The 19,314-nt window shown below is 55.3% G+C and overlaps 1 protein-coding gene across 8 annotated transcripts in view; it reads right to left on the bottom strand.

Moving 5' to 3' along the window:
- The window catches only part of ANKDD1A (ankyrin repeat and death domain containing 1A), a 59,002-nt gene extending 46,090 nt beyond the window's left edge, over positions 1–12,912 (bottom strand). For 4 of the 8 annotated variants that reach the window (XM_071214241.1, XM_004455488.3, XM_023587941.3 and 1 more), the window contains exons 1-4: positions 12,240–12,598; positions 7,769–7,872; positions 3,752–3,850; positions 470–568 (exon numbers count right to left, since the gene is read on the bottom strand). In XM_071214241.1, the coding sequence (XP_071070342.1) occupies positions 470–568; positions 3,752–3,850; positions 7,769–7,872; positions 12,240–12,405 (468 nt within the window). In that variant the 5' untranslated portion in view covers positions 12,406–12,598. Of the gene's footprint in view, positions 1–469; positions 569–3,721; positions 3,851–7,768; positions 7,873–12,239; positions 12,599–12,853 lie in introns of those variants that run through there. The other 4 variants (XM_058294343.2, XM_071214242.1, XM_058294341.2 and 1 more) reach the window with 2 other exon arrangements.
- Between the last annotated feature and the right edge of the window lie 6,402 nt (positions 12,913–19,314).

Raw genomic sequence — 19,314 nt, 5'->3', positions numbered from 1 at the left:
CTCGCCTTCCCCACCGCCCTATCAGCCTGGAGCTGGGATTCCTCTTTTGTAAATGAGGACTCTGGCCCGAGGGCTCAGGACTGTCCCCACATCCCAGAGTAGTAGAGGTTGGGGGGGGATCAAAAGAAGGAGGATCCCAGGCTTTCCATGCCGGAGGAGGAGGCACCCCCAGGCCCGTCTCCCGACCCCACAGGGGGCAGCTGAAGGTCCCGGCTCCCCGGGCCTGAGCTCAGGCCCAGCGGAGGCCTCAGAGGCCGGGCAAGTTGGGGCCGGCAGAGGCAGAGGGGGGAGGAGGGCTGGGGGACAGGCGGGGCGAAGGCGGCAAGTGGGGACAGAGGCCGCAGGTGGGAGCAGGCCGCTGCACGGGGGGGCGGGAGGAAGGCGGGTGGGGACACGAGAAAAACAACACCAGGGCAGAGAGGCCTCCGAGGGGCAGGTGGCGGCAGGGAGGCTGCAGCTGACGCCTTACCTTGTTCTCACAGCGGGTCTTGGCCCCGGAGTTGACCAGGAGCTGAAGAACCCGCAAGTGGCCGAACCAGGCAGACAGGAGAAGGGCGTTCATCCCAAACTGGGGGGGACACGGGGAGGCGAAGGGGTGGGTGCGGGGGCGGCGCGGCCGTGCTGCCGGCCCCCCATCCACGTCGCGACATCTTGTGACCAGCAATTTCTCTTCTCGTAGGGGCTGTACGCTAATGCCAACTTTCTTTCCTTTACAGGTTAAAAAATAAAATATTAAAACCGCTGCCATCTACTCACACCATCGTTTCGTAAAGAAAGGCCATTTCAACGCCAAAAGTTTTGCAGAATTTCTGTGAAATGTTCAGAATATATTCTCTCCAAATATAGCTACACAAAAACACATCGTCTTTATTTTCGGGTTTGCCATGACGGGTGAAGACTCCACCCTGGGCTGGCACTGGAGACCCGACTGTTGAAATCGCCTCAAGGTGAGGGGGTCCAGGATGGCCCCCAGCCCCTCCCACGGTGCCCACTGTCCTGTCACACCGCTCCCCGGTACAAGTCCCTTCTCGGGCTGTACTGAAATGTGCGTCCCTGTAGTTTCTACTCCACCGGCCCTTTGGAGGAACTAAAATGCGCCTGGTCTGTCCCCCAGGTCGCCCCGCTCCTGTCCGCAGGGCGCGCTTCCTCCACCTCAGGCCTCGTGGGGTTCTGCATTCGAGGACAGCCTTGCCCCCACCACCCGAGTCTTCCCTTCCCCGAGAAGGGCACCCCCCAGGAGGCATCGGGGGGCGGCCACCCGCCTTGGGCTGCTTTTTCACTGTTTCTCCTTAGGGGCGGTGCACCTGAGCAGAACTGAGGAACTATCATCAGCTTTGGCCTAGAGGCTGTGCTGCCCACCTCCAGTTCACGATGGCACCCTCAAAGTCCCTGAGTCAGGGGTTCGTTAACCAGCACATATCATCCCTCAGAGAAAGGGCCACGTGTGGCCCTAGGCCCCCGGGTGAGGTGAAAGGCCCGTCTTGCACAGGATCAGCCCACAGCGTGGCCTCGTGATGGGCCACAGCGTGAGGAGCAGGTCTAGCATGGCAAACGCGCCCAAAGTCCAGCCGGGAGCAGAAATGCAGAGCCCATCCCAAGGAGCGCCAAGGGGCCTGAGGCCTCCTGAGCTGCCCCCACCCCCAGCCCACTCCAAGCCGCCCCGGGGTGTGGAGCCAGGGGGCAGGGGAGGCCGGCCGCCCGGCCGTCTGCATCAGCCCGTGCCACAGCCTGGACCCCTGGTGGGGAGGGCGCCCACCCTAGCCCGCTGCACTCTGGCCCACGGTGGTCTCCCTCCTGGCTGCATGGGGAGACTTCGTGAGGAGTGCCAGGAACAAGGGGTCCTGGTGGCTGGGACAGAATTCCTCCAAGGAGGGACTGTCTGTGGGTAAAAGCCTTGACAAGCGGTTGGGGTGAAAGGTGAAATCCAGCAGGCACCTGAGCCTCCTAAGAGAGTTTCACTGCTTGGCCTTGGAAACGGACAGGAATTTGCAGGGGAAGGGTGGGGAGAGGCAAGGACAGCCGTGAAGAGGCGGGAGAGCAAAAGGTGGGCCCAAGACAGGGCCAGGGCCATGGAGCTTTGAAAACAGGACTCGATGGTTTTCATGTCGTTTTCCCGCGATGTCATTCGCCTCCACCTCTTATTTTGGAAGTCCATCCCACACCAAAGGCCTTGTGTTAATGGGGTCTCTGTGGAAACTGGGGAGAAAAACTGATTTCCACGTCTGGGGTACCACCAGGGTGGAGACAAAGGACTATTTCTAAAATACCAAGAAGATGGCAAAAATTGAGCAGAAGCTGGAAGTAAGAGCCAGCAGGGACCACGAGAATCTAAGCCCTTCCTTCTCTAACCAGGGGGAGGGTCTCGGACCTGCCAGATCCTTAAACAGGGACTGGAGCCAAAGAGGCTGGCCCAGAGCTCAGCTCCTGCTAGAATATCAGTAACGGTGGACTGCCTGGAGGAGGAGGGAACGAAGAAGCACACAGCACAGTCCAGAGGGAGGAGCCACAGGAGCTTGGGGAGGCTCAGGCTGGGGAGGCGAGTCATGGGAGCCCGAGCCTCCTGCCAATGGGAGCCCCAGGGATGCTCCACGGTCCTGGGTCAGCATCCCTCCTGCATAGTTTCCAGGAACCGTCCGGGACAGAGCCCTGTGGCACGTCACTAGGGACCTTGCCCTAACAGCAGGACCTGCCTTCTTCACTGCGTCTCCTCCACCATCCTGTTAGGAAAGCAGGCATGCCCACCAGCCTCCTTGTTTTTCAAAATGCATTTACTGCTGCTAGCAAAAGAACCAGAAAGGGGGAGGGGTGTAGCTCAGTGGCTGAGCACCTGCTTCCCACATATGAGTTCCCAGGTTCAATCCCTGATACCTCCTCAAAAAAATTTTTTTAATTGAAATATAAAATTAAAAAAAAAAATTAAAGAGGATTTATTCAAGGACTCCCTCTTCAGGTTCCCCCTCATGTCTACTTTTCTCACTCAGTCCCTGAAAGAAGTAACAGAGTGAGATGGTGATAATGGGGGTTTTTGAAAGTAAAGGGCCGATGCAAGAAGCTCTTGTTTCACTGGAAAACTCAGACTAAGGCGCCTAGACATTCTCCTCCTAGAACTACCTTGACTGCAACTTGTCATCAAGCCCCCCTCTTGGTGGAACCTGGAAGAGAAGTCGGAACAAAGAAAAGTATTTCCTAGACAGCTACATCTGTACAGCAAAGACTATAACTTTTCGAATATATAAATTTAGGCCCTTAAATGAATCCCTGCCAGATATCATTGTCAGGTTCAACCTTTTGTCTTGCCAACAAATTGGCAGGCAGCCCACTGCTGAGAGGGAGCACTGAAGACTATTAGCCTTTATCCAAATCCTTGATTAACACGCTAGCCAGGGCAGAGCCCTGTGGCACATCATGAGAAACCCTCCTCCTGGTGACTATTAATCAGGCCTCCGTCAACCCACCCAGTTATCTGCTCGATGGCCCGATGGCCCGTGTCTCTCCCTCTTGTTCACCAGGTGTCACTGAAAAGCCTTTCTGAGAACTGACAGGCCCTTGACAACCGAGAGATCTTTATCACTGGGCGGGGATGTCACTGGCCTGAAGACCGACTCCCCGCCCACCCTGCACCCGTGCAGCTGCGTATCCATGGCAACCTCAGCAAGGACTGTTGGCTCGTGGACTTGTGATAGCTCAGCTGCCCCCCCCACATGCAGGTAGATGCACGCACACACAGACGCCCGCCGTGCAGGCCGCCTACCGCATCCTCATCGTCCACGGCAGCCTCGTGCTCCAGGAGCAGCCGCACAGCCTGCTCGTGCCCCGCGCCCGCGGCCCAGTGCAGGGCCACCCTGCCCACCTGCCGGGAGGGAGAGGAGAGAAGTCAGGCGCCCACAGTTGGCCGCCCCCACCTGCCCCCTCCCCACCCTGACAGCCGCTCTGCAGGCGGGACAGGCCTGGCTCGCAGCTGGCTGGGGACCGGGCGCCACACCGGCCCCCTCCTCCTCCTCACACGACAGTAGCCCCAGTGAAGGTAATAAAACCCAATCATGGCAGATGGAGTTCAGTGCCATGTCAGTGGGCCCTACTTTGGAGTTTGTGTTCCTGAGTGTGATGCAGCTGGACTCAGATGTGATCTTTGTTCACAAGCCTCTCCTGTCACTTTTACTGGACCTGTGGTTGGCGCTGGGGTTTGGGGTATGCTCAGGGGACCTCAATCTCTGGACTGTGCATGGGATGGCCAGGCCCTGAGCCTCAACAGACCTGCAACTCCTACACTCTGGTTTAATGAATTTACTCCAGCCAGCTGACAGGGAGGTGAAGAGGGTCAACCACCACACCAGGGAGCCAAGAGTGCCTCCAACTGCAAGCAGGAGAATCGCATCCATCGACCATGTGGAGTCTAAGCCCTGTCTTGATATAGAGGTGGAGTGGACATGACCATCAGGGGATGGAGGAAGAGAGTATGGATTAGAGTGGACTTACTGATAGTCTATTCTGGAACTATTGTGATTAGTAATCGAAGAAAATGTAGCATTAATGTGGAGAAAGTAGCCATGGTAGCTGCTGAGGGCAGGGAGAGGGAAGAAGAACTATGATGTGGGGCATTTTTGGGACTTGGAGTTGTCCTGGGTGGTACTGCAGGGACAGATGCTGGACATTGTATGTCCTGCCGTGGCCCACTGGGAGGACTGGGGGAGAGTGTAAACTACAATGTACACCACTGTCCATGTGGTGCAGCAGTGCTCCAAAACGCATTCACCAAATGCAATGAATGTGCCACGATGATGAAAGAGGTTGTTGAGGTGGGAGGAGTGGGGTGAGGGGGGTGGGGGATATATGGGGACCTCATATTTTTTTAATGTAACATTTTAAAAAATTAATTAATTAAAAAAAAAAATCACAGGGCCCAGCAGTCCCCGCCTGAAACCCTTCAAGCATTCCACTGCTCCTGGGACAGACTCCAAGCCCCGGGCCCACGAGGCCCTGCCCACCTGGCACTGCCCGCCTCCATGCGCTTCTCTCGTGGTGCCCACCCCATGCCAGCCAAACCATTTTGCTTTCTGCTGCTCAGAAATGCCAACTTCCACCTCGAAGCCTTCTCCTTGCTGTTCCCTCTGCGGGGGGAGCCGGTGGCTGATTCCTTCTCAACACCCAGCTCCCAGCTCCCAGCTCCAAGGTCCCCTCCTCGGAGAGGCCCTTCCTGGGCGCCCCATCTGAAGCAGCCCCACCCTGTTCCAGTCCTCTGCTTATTGTCCTCACAGCTCGTACCATGACCGGAGACGACGGGGCTCGTTCGTTTACTTGTGGAGGGCCCGTCTGCCCCACTAGAACGGGAGCCCCACGAGGACAAGAACCCTGTGAGCAGTAATCCGCGCACAGCAAGGATGGACAAACCACAGGTCAGGAGGCCTGGACAGGAGACCTGACTCCATGACCTAAGCAACCCACAACCTCTAAGACTCTCAAGGCTAGAGCCCCTGTCCACCTCTTCTGCCTTTTCCCTGTCCACCACCATCACACTGAATGACCTGGTTTCCTGAGACAGCCACGTGATTTCATACCTCTGAGCCTTTGCACCTGCTGTTCCAGGGGCCCAAATGCTCTTCCCTCTGTCACTCACCTAGCAAGGGCTCATTCAGTGGTAAAGCCCAGCTTAGCATCTCCTCCTTGTGAGGTCTTCTGCAGGTCTCCCTCCCCCCACCCCTGCCCCAGGGCTGACTCCTTCCTTTCACATACCCCTGCCCCAACTTGACCTCTCTGGGTTGTGGGAACTGCCTCCCACCGCGAGCGGCTCAGGGCTCAGCTGTGCCTCGTTCCTCTGTGCCCAGGTGCCCAGTGGGCCCTCAATGAGAAAATGAGCTAGGAACGAAGGCCCCTCGAAGGGCCTGCCCGCCCCTCATGCCACGCTGCAGTCCCTGTCCCCACCGGCCCCGGACACCCTGCTCCTTCCTCCGTCTGAGGGAGTGTGGTTATTTCCTGGGCACGTGACAGGAAGTGGGCAGAAGATGCCTATGCCTCCTGCAAGCAGAATCCCCTTTTTTTATTTTGAAATAATTTCAAGTTTACAGTACAGTTGTAAAAATAATACAAAACCAATACAGAGAACTCCAGAAGACTCCCTACCCAGACACCCAGATTTACCAACTTTTAACATTTTACCACACTACGTATATGGCTCTATCTTCTAAACGATCCAGAGCAGCCTGAGGGTATCAAGCTCCTGAAACGCTTACTACCTCCAGGGGTGTTTCCTAAGCGCCAGGCAGAATCCCTTCTCCACGCAGCGCCAGCCGCTCCGGCCGGCTTCCTGCACAGCCCCCTTAGCTGCTGAGCCACTGCACGCTCCCTCCAACCCACAACAACCGACCACCTAGGACTGCTTTACAAGCCCAGGATCTCAAAGGAATCCCAGGCCCCTGGAGGACACCTGAGGGCCTGGGCCCTCCTTCCCTCAAAATGGGCTGCCGGGCCTGACAGGCCCCGCTCGCTCCCACACCACCCTCGGGACACCTGAGCCTCTGACCCACAGGCCCACTGCCCTCTGGAGTTTGCAGCCTATGAAGCACAACAAAAGGGAACCCTGACTTACTGGGTGGCCTCGGGCAAGTCACATCCCCTCTCTGGGGCTGCTTCTGCAGCTCCTTCCCTCCCCCTGGAGCCTCGCCTTCCCCACCTGCCTCCTTCCCTCCCCCTGGAGCCTCGCCTTCCTCACCGGCCTCCTTCCCTCCGCCTGGAGCCTCGCCTTCCTCACCTGCCTCCTTCCCTCCCCCTGGAGCCTCGCCTTCCTCACCTGCCTCCTTCCCTCCACCTGGAGCCTCGCCTTCCTCACCTGCCTCCTTCCCTCCCCCTGGAGCCTCGCCTTCCTCACCTGGCTCCTTCCCTCCCCCTGGAGCCTCGCCTTCCCCACCTGGCTCATGCTCCACCTTCCTGCAGAAGTGTCACTTCCTCAGGAAGCCTTCCCTGGCCCTTCCAGACTGGGTGCCCTGCCATCCCCCACCTGCTTTCCCAGCAACTTAGCCCAAAGGAAAGGAATTGTTTGTGAGACACTGTTTAAGGCCTGACCTCCCCCACCAATGGCTCCCTGAGGGCAGAGACCACGACTGTCACACGTGGTGCTCTGTCCCCAGCACCTAGCACAGCACTGGGCACAGTAGCCCTTAATAAATACTGAATGAATGAAGAATGAATGAATGAATGAATGAGTCTATGAGTAAAAGGGTCCTTCTCGCTTTAGCATCTTATCATTTTATGTGTTCCCTTACAAGTGCTTGTCCCGGAGTTGAAACCAAGGCTCCAGTCACCAATAGCATGCCGTGTGACCTAAGGTGGCTTACTGCCCCTCTCTGTGCCAGCCTTGAACTATTAATAGGACTAATGCTTCCTGCCCTCCCCACCTCTCAAGGGGGGAGCAAGGACCATCGGGAAATAAATGGACAAGTGCCCCAAAGCACATACTGCCCACCCCCCACAGTGCAGCCCCTGCTGCGGGTCAGGAATCCCGCCCCCGCCACCTTCAGCCTCCGCTAACCTCCCCTGGCATCTCCTCTAAGACGCTCCTGACAGCCAAAAGGCCCAGGGCGGGAAGGGGCTGCCCGACGTGAAGCCTGGGCTGTCCCCACGGCCCCCACCAGAAGGACCGGCTTCTCCCTCTGCCCCTTCCCCTGCCCTCCTGCCCCCTGGCCCAGGCCTGGTGGGCAGCAGGCCCCGGCTCAGTGAACTGCCCCCATGGAGCTGTCGCCCTGGAGCTCTCCCCGCGGGGGAGCCGCTGACGCACGTGGTTTCTGGCCCTGACGTTCACTCTCCTCCCGATGAGCTCCTCCATCCTCCAGACGTGGTTCCGCCGGGCGGCGTCGTGCAGCTGCCTCTCCAGAGGAAGCACTGGGGAGAGAAAAAGGGGCTGCAGTGAACAGCAGGCCCCTGCCCGGAACATTTCCAGGGGGAGGGTCTTCCAGCCAGGAATTGGGTGGGGGGCGCCGGGGGCTCTCCTTCAGGACTCCCCAGACAGGCCACGTCCGCACGACCAGGGCTCAAAACTACAGAAATGAGGGAGCGGCGAGGCCCCGTCACCTTCATCCGGGGGTTTCCATGGCCCCTTCCCCAGAACTGCCCTCCGGGTGGGGGAGTTCATTCTCCCCCCGAGACAGTAACTGTTTTCCACGGGTCTGTCCAAGTTGACTGAGCTCCCCACAGCGTGCTGCCCCCTCCACGCCTTCACTCGCGCTGCTCCTGCACCTCGGGGTCTCCCCAGCCCCCTGAGGCCCACCCTGACTCACCTTCGCTGGGCTCTCTTCTCCGCCTTCCTCTCACCCTCCCGGCTGCACCTTTATCCCAGAGTCTCAGACTAGAGGGACCCTCAGAGCTCCCCCTGCAGCCCCCTCTGCAGGCAGTGGTGGGCCCCGGCTCAGCGTAGTGGGTTGAGCAGTGCACCTCCTAAACCCACATCCACCCGGAAACGCAGCGCGCGGCCTCGTCTGTAAAGAGGGTCTTAGCGGACGTAATCGAGATGAGGTCCTGCAGGACCCGGGTGGGCCCTAAACCCAATGACTGAGGTCCTGTAAGAAGAGGGGTATGCAGGGGGAAAGCCCCCGTGCAGACAGAGGCAGAGACTGTGCCGCCACGAGCCACCGGAGGCTGGGCGAGGCCAGGGAGGACCCCCACCCCGCCCCCAGAACCTTTAGTGGGAGTGTGGCCTCGCTGACACCTCGAGTGCAGACCTCTAGCCTCCAGAGGGTGGCGGTGAAGTTCATGTGCCAGCCTGGCTGGGTTACGGCGTCCAGTCATTTGGTCAAGCCAGCAGCGGCCTGGCTGCCTCAGTCTGAGGACGTTTTGTGGACCTAAGTCATTGGTCAGTTGACTGCACGCGTGGCGACTCCAGCTACAATCACCACAGGATTCTGCCTTCAGCAACGACAGGAGCCCATCCAGACAGCCGAAGGCCCGAGCGGGAGAACTGACGCGTTCAGCAGTCCCAGGGGTTTCTCTCTTTATTTCAGCCAGCCAGTTTCTCCTGGGGAGTTCATCCAGACCTTCCACAGAGTTCCCAACTTGCGGCCTGCCCTATGGAGTTCAGACCTGCCGATCCCCAGGATCGCATGAGCCAATTCCTCTCTCTAGATCCTGTCAGTTCTATTTCCCGGGAGAGCCCTAACACACAGGATACATTTCTGTTGTGTTAAGTCACCTAATTTGTGGTACTTTGTTATGCAGCCCTAGGAAACCAAGACAATCACACAGCTGGTTAGTGGCCGAGCCTCAAGGACCCAGCCCCGGTGCCCTGGTCTACGGCCCACCCCACCGGGCCTTCGTCTTCCCATCACCCCGCCTGCCCCTGGCTTGTGACTACAGCTGGTCGGCTTGGCTAGACGGCAAGCTCCTGGCACACCTGACCCTTCCTGACCCGCCCACAGCGCGCAGCAGCCCCAGAGCCGGGCACAGGGCAGCAGCCACGAAACCCTACTCCCAGAAGCGACACCCACAGTCCCTGGCACTAAAAGATGCCTGTCCTTTCTCCAGAAGAGTTCAGACTCATTAGCACAGAAGACAAGTATTTGCTGGCCCTCTGCACAGTAACTGCAGGGCAAGGAATCTTGCAGTTGCATTGCTGCCAAACCTACATCCTGCATGTTTGGGCCAACGTGACTGGCCCCAGCTCCTCTGTGTATCCAGAAACGGAGGCCAGTGTCTTGGCAGGGAAGGCGAGGGTGCATTGAGATGACAGACAGGCCTGCCATGCAGGTAGATTTTCCCAATAAATTCCATATTTCCAGATGTAGGAGAAGGTCTTGAGCTTTCTGGGGCCTCACTGGTACAACCTGTGGACCTCAGAGCTGCTGCCAGGGCCCTGGGTTCAACTCTGGGACACTTCCTGGCTGTATGACTTAATTAGCCCACGCCTCAGTTTCCTCATCTGCAAAATGGGGGTGGGAACTGCCCCACAGGAATATTAGAAGGATTAGAAATAAGCTACGAACATCGTATCTGGGACATGGTGCATACATCATCAACATCATCATCATCACTATTATTGCTCCAAGGCAAAGTGTCAGAGAATAAATTTTGGTGTCCAAAGACCTTGAGGTGATGGTGCCTCCTTCATTCAGGGGCTCCTGAGCCAGTGAAGCCCCTACCCCTTTCCCTGCACTGTTTTCTCCATTGTCCCCATCACCATCAATACATGCTATATTTACACATTTATTAGGTTTCTTTGATTATGGTATACACCCCACAAAGGGAGGAATTTTCGTCTGATTTGTTTGCTGTTGTATCCCCTAAATCCAGGCACTGGCATATAATTGTTAAATGAATGAGTGATAAAAGAATCATTAAATCCCTTCAGGGGCCTTTGAACTATAAGATGATGCTCCAATTAAGATTCACATGGGGGGAAGCAGACTTGGCCCAATGGATAGGGCATCTGCCTACCACATGTGAGGTCCACGGTTCAAACCCTGGGCCTCCTTGACCCGTGTGGAGCTGGCCCATGCACAGTGCTGATGCATGCAAGGAGTGCCCTGCAACGCAGAGGTTTCCCCCACGTAAGGGAGCCCCATGTGCAAGGAGTGCACCCCGTAAGGAGAGCCGCCCAGCGTGAGACAAAGTGCAGCCTGCCCAGGAATGGTGCCACACACACAGAGAGCTGACACAACAAGATGACGCAACAAAAAGACACAGATTCCCGTGCGGCTGACAACAACAGAAGTGGACAAAGAAGACACAGCAAATAGACATAGAGTACAGACAACCGGGGTGGGGCGGGAAGGGGAGAGAAATAAATAAATAAATAAATCTTAAAAAAAAAAAAAAGACTCATGCGCCTCCTGGGAACCCAAAATACAAGCTCAGATAAAAGACAAGAAAGAGTCTTTGAGGGAGAGGAAGCTTCACTCCACTTCGGGGGCAGGAGCAGAATATTTCGGAGGGACACCTTCCAAATGTGGTTCCCAGCGATAGTTCCACCCTTCCACACCCCCAAAGGGGCCTGCCTTCCCTTGCAGGTGAGGAGCGGCCCTTCTCAAAGAAACAGACAAGCTCTGGAAGGACCCCACTCAGGTCCCAAGTATCTCTGATGAACATTGTATCCACTTTCCTTTCCTTAACCTCTTGGCTGTAAAGCCAACACTTGCCAAGTTTGGGAAAGGAACTGGCATTTTAGGTGTGAGCTTAGAGAGGCTGGGGTATACTAGAGTATCTGCTCTGCTAATTTCCAGCAGCGAGACCCTGAGCTAGTCACCTTCCCCTTGGGGACCTCAATCTACTGGGCTGTAAAATTGGGAGAAGATGAAGAACAGGGGCTGTACAAGTCCTTTCCAGCTCTGATAGCCTCTGTCTCAGGTGAAGCCTGAGGGGAGTGGCCTGGTCTGTGAGGGCAAACATTCAAGGGTCAAATGGGCAGCAAGGAGCCCTGCACAGAGCCAGGCCTGAGAAGTTCAGGAGATGAAATTAATCCAGGCTTATCTCTTCCCTTCTCCCTCACACCCAGGCACCCTCTTTGGCCAAATAAAGTTCACAGTGCACTCCTGACCTCCAAGCCTTCCCCCGTGCTGGAGGGCACTGCCCAGAATTCCCGTCCACACACCTCAGTGCTCCACTGCTGCACATTCTTTAAAGACCCTGTTGAAGCGATCATCTGCCCCAGGCAGAACCTTGTACCCCCTTTGAAATAGCACTTTGATGGAGCCCCCCACCTCTAACCCCATCCCTCACCTAAGTAGATACACTCTGCCTCAGTATTTTGTACAGTATAGGTATTAAAGGGGCAAGCCACTGTGTTCAACGGGCAGCACTCGCCAGAGCTGTGGAACTGAGGACTTGCAAGATAACACTGGGAGGCAGATGTGGCTCAAGCAACTGGGCTCCTGCCTACCACATGGGACATCCCTGGTTCGGTTCCCAGTACCTCCTAAAGAAGACAGTGAGCAGGCACGATGGGCAGGTGCAGCAAGCTGCCACAACAAGATGATGCACCAAGAGACATGAGGAAAAACATAATGAGAGACACAGCAAAGCAGGGAGTGGAGGTGGCTCAAGTGATTAAGTGCCTCCCTCCCACATCAGAGGTCCCAGGTTGGGTTCCCGCGCCTCCTAAAGAAACAAGGAAGAGGAACAGACACAGCAAGTGCAAACAATAAGTGGGTGGGGAGAAATAAATAAATAAATGAGATTTTTTTAAAAAGATGACACTGACATCCTTCTCTCCCCTCTCCCTGCAGTGCAGCCAAATCCCCACACCAGACACTACTACCCACCTAGAGGCCGGGCGCTGGGCACACTCCGTGAAGAAGGCTCTGAAGTCCCCTCAGCCCACCTGTCGCACACGCCAGCAGCTCTCCACTGGGTCCCAGGTTCCCATCCCACATGGACGCCACTCTCCATCCAGACCCAAGATTCTCCCTGAGCTGAGGCCTTCAGCATTTCTACCAGTTTTACTTAGGCACTCTGTGCCTCAGCTTTCTCATATGCAAAATGCAGATTATAATAGGTCTTACCCATCCAGCCGCTGTGAATATAAAAAATAATGCGCCTGTCTTAGCTCAGAGCCTGACACAAAATAAGTACTCAATAAAGGATCGCCATTACCATTAGCATTTCTAGCTAACGCCTCCGCGGCCGCAGCTCCCCGCCGTCTGGGCGGGTGGTTCCCCTGAGCTCCCGACTGACGGGCAAGGTCCCCTCGACCCGTCCGTGTTCCGCTCGGCACCCCAGAAGAGTCCCAAGCGGGGGCAGCCGCGCAGACCGCGCCGACCGCAGCCTCGGCCGCCCCGCCCAGCGCGCGCCGCTCGTGCGCCCAGGCCGCGGCGCCGCTCTCGGAGCGTGTCCCGGTGGCTCTGCCGTCCCGCGGCCCCCCGCCCGGGGGACTCACCGCCGTGGGCCTCCCACACCCGCTCCTCCTCCATCGCGCCGCCGCGCGGTCCTCGGCGCGCTCCTGCCGGCGCGGCGCGGGGGCCGAGGGCGGGGGCGCGCGGCTGGCGCGGGGCGCGGCGCGCGGCACGAGGCGGGTCTGAGGCGGGCGCAGGCGGCTCCTCGAGACCCCTCGCCACCACCGCCGCGGCCCCCCGGTCTCACCCGAGCGCGGCTGCGGCGGCCTCCGCGGCTGCGGGTCAGGCTGCAGGTGCCCGCGGCTGCCCCCGCGGCCCGCCCGGGGCTCAGAGCCGTCAGTCCAGAAGGAGGGGCCGCGCTGGGCTCCGCAGGTGCCCCTGGCTGCGTCTCCGGGAGCGCTCCCCGCCGCCAGCACAGGGCATCGGCAGGCCCCACCCGTGGGACTCCGGAGCCCTAGTCCGGCTGCCCCCACACCCAGAAAGTCAGACTCCAAGGAGGGGGGCAGGCAGCTTAAGGAGCAGAACGCCCGGCAAGCGTATAGAGATGATCAGATAGATGTATTCGTGATCAGAAAAATACAAGCTAAAATGGCAAGCGTTGGATGGGAATCCTGTATTTTATGCGTGATTGTTCTGTAATCCTACAACTTCTCTGAAAAAAAAAAAAAGACAGTGAGATATCATTCCAATTTAGACTGGCAAAAATGAGAAAGCTGGATGATGCTAAGTTTTGGTGGGTAATGTGGAGTTAAAGGCAGTCAAGTGGGAGTAGCCTAGCCCCGTTCTGGAAGAGTCTGGCAGTAATGAAGGAAATTAAGCACAGCTGAACTATGACCCTAAAATCCTGCTCCTGGATATAGATCCCAAAAATTCTCTCATGGGTCCATAAGAGCACATGTGGGAGGAGGTTCCTGTCTGTGTTGTTTTGTGGAGGCAACCGAGTGTCCATCACTGGGGGAGAAGAAGGGTAAAATGCAGCATTGTGCAGCATGAGAAGCAAGGGACCCCGTGGAGTCATGAGGGTGTGGATTTAAACAGCTAGTGCTGGTGGACCCATATCCTGGGGAAGACTAATGCCGTCGAATAGAGAGAACTGTATCTCTCGTGAGAAAGGACGGCTCCCAGGGTATTAGATTGGCAGGCGTTGTGGGCCCTAAGGGGAGGGGAAAATGGATGTGGAATGGATGGAACAAAGGTAAATAAGGGGGCAAAAGAGGAGTTATGTGAGAGTACATGAGGATGAATATAAAACAGCTAATATTACACCAAAAACATATAGGGGACGACAGACTAATAATGAAAACCATAAGACAAAACATAGGATAACTAAAAAATTTAGAAAACTGTACAGCCTAAAATATGGACCACATAGTAAGCACAAATGTCACCTTGTTTGAAAACTATAGTGTTGGAATCTGTACATCAGTTTCAGGAAATATGATATGAATAAGTTAAAAGATTATTGCTGTGCAAGGGAAAAGGTTTTATGGTGGGTCTGGGGAAATACTGTATATTGTATATATGAATTTCGGTGATCTAAGACTCTTCTGAAGCTGACATTATGTTGGGATTCACTTTACGGGAAGTTTTGGATCACAGAGTGGTTCAACAATGGCAGCGGAGGAATACTGATATGGGATGTTATTGACAGGATATATATGGTTGACAGGGAGTTATACAGGGCATATGCCCAGGGTATATGGTAATGTCTATATATACTCATAGTGGAAACAAAAATAACAGCTGGGGGGGTACTGGGCTCCTGGCCGGAGGGTCACTGTTGTGGGCCCTGGGAGAGCAGCGGCAATCCTCCAGGTGCAACGGCAAGAACCAGGAAGGAAGGAGGGCCCAACAGTGGGTTCGTGATACCAATGGTTACACTTTTGAGTCTATACACCTGCAATAAGAACAAGGCCTAGAGTAGCATTGTGCCTGGGGGTTTCCTCCTGACAGCCTGCATGTTACTCAAATGTGGCCACTCTCACAGCCAAACTCAGCGTGTAGATGCGATGCACTCCCCCCAGCGTGGGACATGACACCCGGGGATGAGCCTCCCTGGCACCGAGGGATCACTACCACATACCAGCTGAAGAAGCAACTAGAAAATGACCTTGAATTAAAGATTCAATGCGGAAGAGCAGAATATACCTGTCTACATATAATAACATGACTTCGGGAAGCTGTTTGACCTAATGTAAGGGGGAAATGGAAAGGAGAAATGAGATTATAAGGCTGTGAGTCTCTAAAAAAGAGTCTGGAGGTTGTCAGAAGGAATACCCCTATGTACAACTGAACAGAGTCTAAGAGACAGATAAGGTAGATACAATCCCAGGTATTGGTTCTTTTGAGGGATAAAGAGACCCACGGGTTCTATGGTCATGGCAGAAGGGGTTCTCTGCCATGACAGATAGCCCTTCTTTGGAGCTGGTGTTTCTGCGTGATGGAATTGGACTCAGAGGGGATCTCTTTTAACAAGACTTGCATGCTACTTTATTGGAATTGTAGTCGGTGCTGGGTTTAAGATATATGTAGGGGATTTGAATCTCTGGACTGATAATATGACACCCAGGCCCAGAGCCTCAACAGACTTCAGCTCCTACACTTTGATTTATTGGACTTACTCCACTCAGCTAACATGGAGTTGAAGAAGGTCAACCACCACAACATGGAGCCTAGAGTGTCTACAACTGGAAGCGGGAGGAGTGCATCCAGTACCCATATGGAATCTAAGCCCTCACTTGACATAGATGTGCAATGGACACAACCAATCCAATGTCCACAGAGAAAATGTGGAATGGGTGTGGGAACGGTAGCCATGGTGGCTGCTGGGTGTGGGGAACGGGAGGAAGAGATGAGATGTGGAGGCGTTTTCGGGACGTGGAGTTGTCCTGGATAGTGCTTCACGGACAATTACGGGCCACTGTAGATCCCCCCAGGGCCCACTGGATGGAACGTGAGAGAGTCTGGGCTATGATGTGGACCATTAACTATGGGGTGCAGTGATGCTCAGAGATGAACTTACCAGGTGCAATGGATGTGTCATGATGATGGGAGAGAGTGTTGCTGTGGGGGGAGTGGGGGGCGGGGGCGGTGGGGTTGAATGGGACCTCATATTTTTCATAATGTAATTTTAAAAAAACAAATAAATAATTTAAAAAAAAACAGCTAGTGCTGGTGGCGAAAGTAAAATTAACACATGACTTAAAAATCTTAAAAATGCATACACACAAAACAGCACAGATTTGCAAAGACAGCTACAAACAAAAAGATACACACATTAAACACGTCAGAATGAAGTATACTTCAGATCCTTGGGGGGTGCTCATTGTCTTTGAGAGGCCTCAAAGCCTTTACAGTCTCTTCGGATTCAGAAATGTTGGGATGCTAGCAGAGCCCTGAGATGTGCGGTTACTAGTTCTTAGGGGATCAGAGGAGGAAGAGCATGTTTTAGTCATTAGTCCATGGGGTACAGTTCAGAAAGGCTCCATGGAGGAGGAGGGATTTGGGTTGGACCGAGAAAAACAACATAATGCTAACAGCTAACGTTTACTGAGCTCTGGGCTAAGTACTTCGTGTGGATTATTTCATTTTTGTCTCTAGAACGACCCTCTGAAATGGGCTCTATCATCACGGTTTTGTAGAAGCACAGAGAGGGTAACTCTCCCAACCTCACAGCAGCAGGTGGTGGATCCTAACCCAGGCGGTCGGATTAAAGGACCTCAGCTTCAACAGTTAGACAGGGTGGACTGCTCCCTGCAGGAGTCCAAGCAGATGGGCAGCAAGGGCTGGATGGAGGTGCCAACGAGCAGTGGGCAGGCACAGCTGCCTCTCTGCCATCCTTGGCGTCCATGGGTCAGCAGACAGAAGGTCTCGCAGCCACTGCCTCGGGACCGTCCGCTCCTCCTGCTTTCCTCTGGGGAACCTGGAAGTGATCGAATGACTCTGACGGAAGCCTGGCCATCCCCACCAGACCAGCTGCCCCCGGCCCAGGCAGGACACACTTCTAGTGCTGCCAGGAGAGCCCGGCATGAACTGGACGTCTTCTAGGAGGCCTCCGCAGCCCTCAGTGCTCCCGCTTGCTGACACGGATTCTTTATTCATTATCTCATTTAATCCCCACCATTATCCTGCAAGACAGACATGTCGTCCCCATTTAGTGGACGGGGAGACCAAGGCCTAGGGAGGGTCAATAACTTGCTGTACCCCAGTTCAGTCAGCACTCACTGGGCCCATTCTGTCCAACCCCTTCCCATTCCTTCAAGTTCAACTCCCATAGGACCCCCTATTCCAGCCCCCAGCTCCCGGGAAGCCTTTGCCCATATACACTTGAACCAGCTGGTGACTGAGGTCAGTGCCTTCCCCTCTGTGGGCCTCAGTGTCCTCGGCTGTAAAAGCGGTGGTTGGGACAGCAGGGTCTGTGAGGGCTGGCACAGCACAGGGCTCTCCCGCGCAGGTAGCCAGGGGCCGACGCCCGGTGCCGGTGACAAGTTTCTCCAGAAGGTGGCCCTTGTGGCTTTTTTTGTTGTTCTTATTTCATATCTTGATAGAAATTGATGTTTTACAAAATTGTTCTGGGACTTGTGTTTCCCAGTCTACGTAGCTGATTTCATGTTCCTTGCCCTTTGGTGCCATTCTGTTAGAAAGACAAAACCCCAGGGCCCACCCCTCTGGCCTTCCTGAATCAGAACCTGCGTTTTTACTAGATCTCTGGGAATTCCTGCACACATTAAAATGTGAGCAGCACCACTCTATTCTATTCCGCTCAAGCCACTTGATTCCTGTTGTTTTTTCAGGCGTTTGTGTGCCTGTTTTCCCCGAGCAGGTGTGATCTCTTCAAGCTGTCATTTACTGAACACCAGCTGGGTACGAGCCACTGGTGCAGTCGCTTATCAGCATTATCTCCTTCACTCCTCCCAGCAGGCCTGTGGGGCGGATGCTGTTATCACCCACTCTACCAGGGAGAAAACCTAGGCCGGCAGAGGGTGAGTCACGGGTGGGAGGTCCTGCAGCCAGTGTCCTGGCTGTGTGAGTTGCCTCTTGTGGCTGTAACAAATTACCAGAAACACAGCGGCTTAACCCAACACAAATGCATTCTCTTCAGTTTTGGAGGTCAAGAGTCTGAAGTCAGTTTCCCTGGGCTAAAGTCAAGGGGTCGACAGGACTGCTTCCTTCTGGGGCTCTAAGGGAAGAATTCATCTTCCTGCCTTTTTCAGCCTCTCGTGGCCACCTGTATCCCTTGGCTAGTGGCCCCTTCCTCCGTCCTCAAAACACATCCCTCCAGTCTCTGCTTCCATCATCACCTCACTTTCTCCTCTCTGACTCCTCTGCCCCCTTATTAGGACCCTCGTGACATTTGGACCCACCCAGATCATCTAAGAGCCTTAACTTCATCACATGTGTAACATCCCTTTTGCCACATGAGGTAAGTGTTTGCAGGCTCTAGGGAGCAGGACGGGACATCTTGGGGACCACGGTGCGGGCCAGCTCCGCTCCTAACCTCCGCAGCTGCTCCCGGCAACAGCAGGGCTCTGCTGCCCGCTCCTCTGCAGCCCCGGGGGCAGTGGGCGCACAGCCAGTCTCAGGACCCAGTCCATGATGGGGCCTTGGCACCTCACAGCGCTGGGCACCCTTCCCTCCAAGTCCCCGGCGGGGAGGGCTCTGCCGGCATTCAGCCCCCAGGGAAGCCCAGGCCCGTGCTGCACTCTGCCTGCTTCCCCACCCGGATGCCCGGGCCCTGGCAGCACAAACCAGTTAGAACATCCCGCTTCCCTGACTCTGGGGGAGGGGTGGAAACTTTGCATTTTTATCAAAACAGCTGTGGTTAGACCAGGGAGTAAGATGCCAAACCCACAGTGGGCCTCTTGCGACAAGGTCCCAGAGTCCTGGGTGTTCCCACTGCTCTACCTTTGGGGGTGTTGGGGACAAACATTTTGGGAAGCCAAGCCCTGCCCCTGCCCTTCTCCTGTCCCTGCCAGGACGCAGGGCCCACTTTCACAGTGCTGGTTCCCCGGCTCTCGCCTGACACGCACGCCCAAGCACACAGACACGCGCGTGCACACACACTACTGCAACCCCATGTCATTTCCAAAGCAGACAGTCCCTGATTTCACACGCAGGCTGCCGCCACCCCTTTGTTGTCCCATGTACCGGGAGTGGAGGGAAAAGAAACACCTGTAATTCAGAAAACAGCAGGGCTGACACAGACGGAGACACAATCAGCGCCCAGTGCTGGGGCTTGGGAAGGGGCGGGCGGGGTGTCTCTAGATGCTGTGTGTATAAGGAGTAAGTGTTGGTATGAGTATGTGTGGCACAGGAAGCGGTTGCCCTTAATGCTGATTAGAAATAATGAGGAAGTACCAAAGTGAGGAAAAGCAGAAAATTTGGTTTGACTGGGGAAAAGTAATGCCAGTTATAGTCATTTATGAGTTTGGCATATCATTTTAGCCTACTAACTCTGTAACTCAGTAATAATATGTCACTTCAAATATCATGTTGTTAGTCCTGA

This window comes from Dasypus novemcinctus, chromosome 3, assembly GCF_030445035.2.
Source record: "Dasypus novemcinctus isolate mDasNov1 chromosome 3, mDasNov1.1.hap2, whole genome shotgun sequence".
In the NCBI taxonomy this organism is placed as follows: Eukaryota; Metazoa; Chordata; class Mammalia; order Cingulata; family Dasypodidae; genus Dasypus; species Dasypus novemcinctus.
This window is presented reverse-complemented; position numbering and strand designations above follow the sequence as displayed.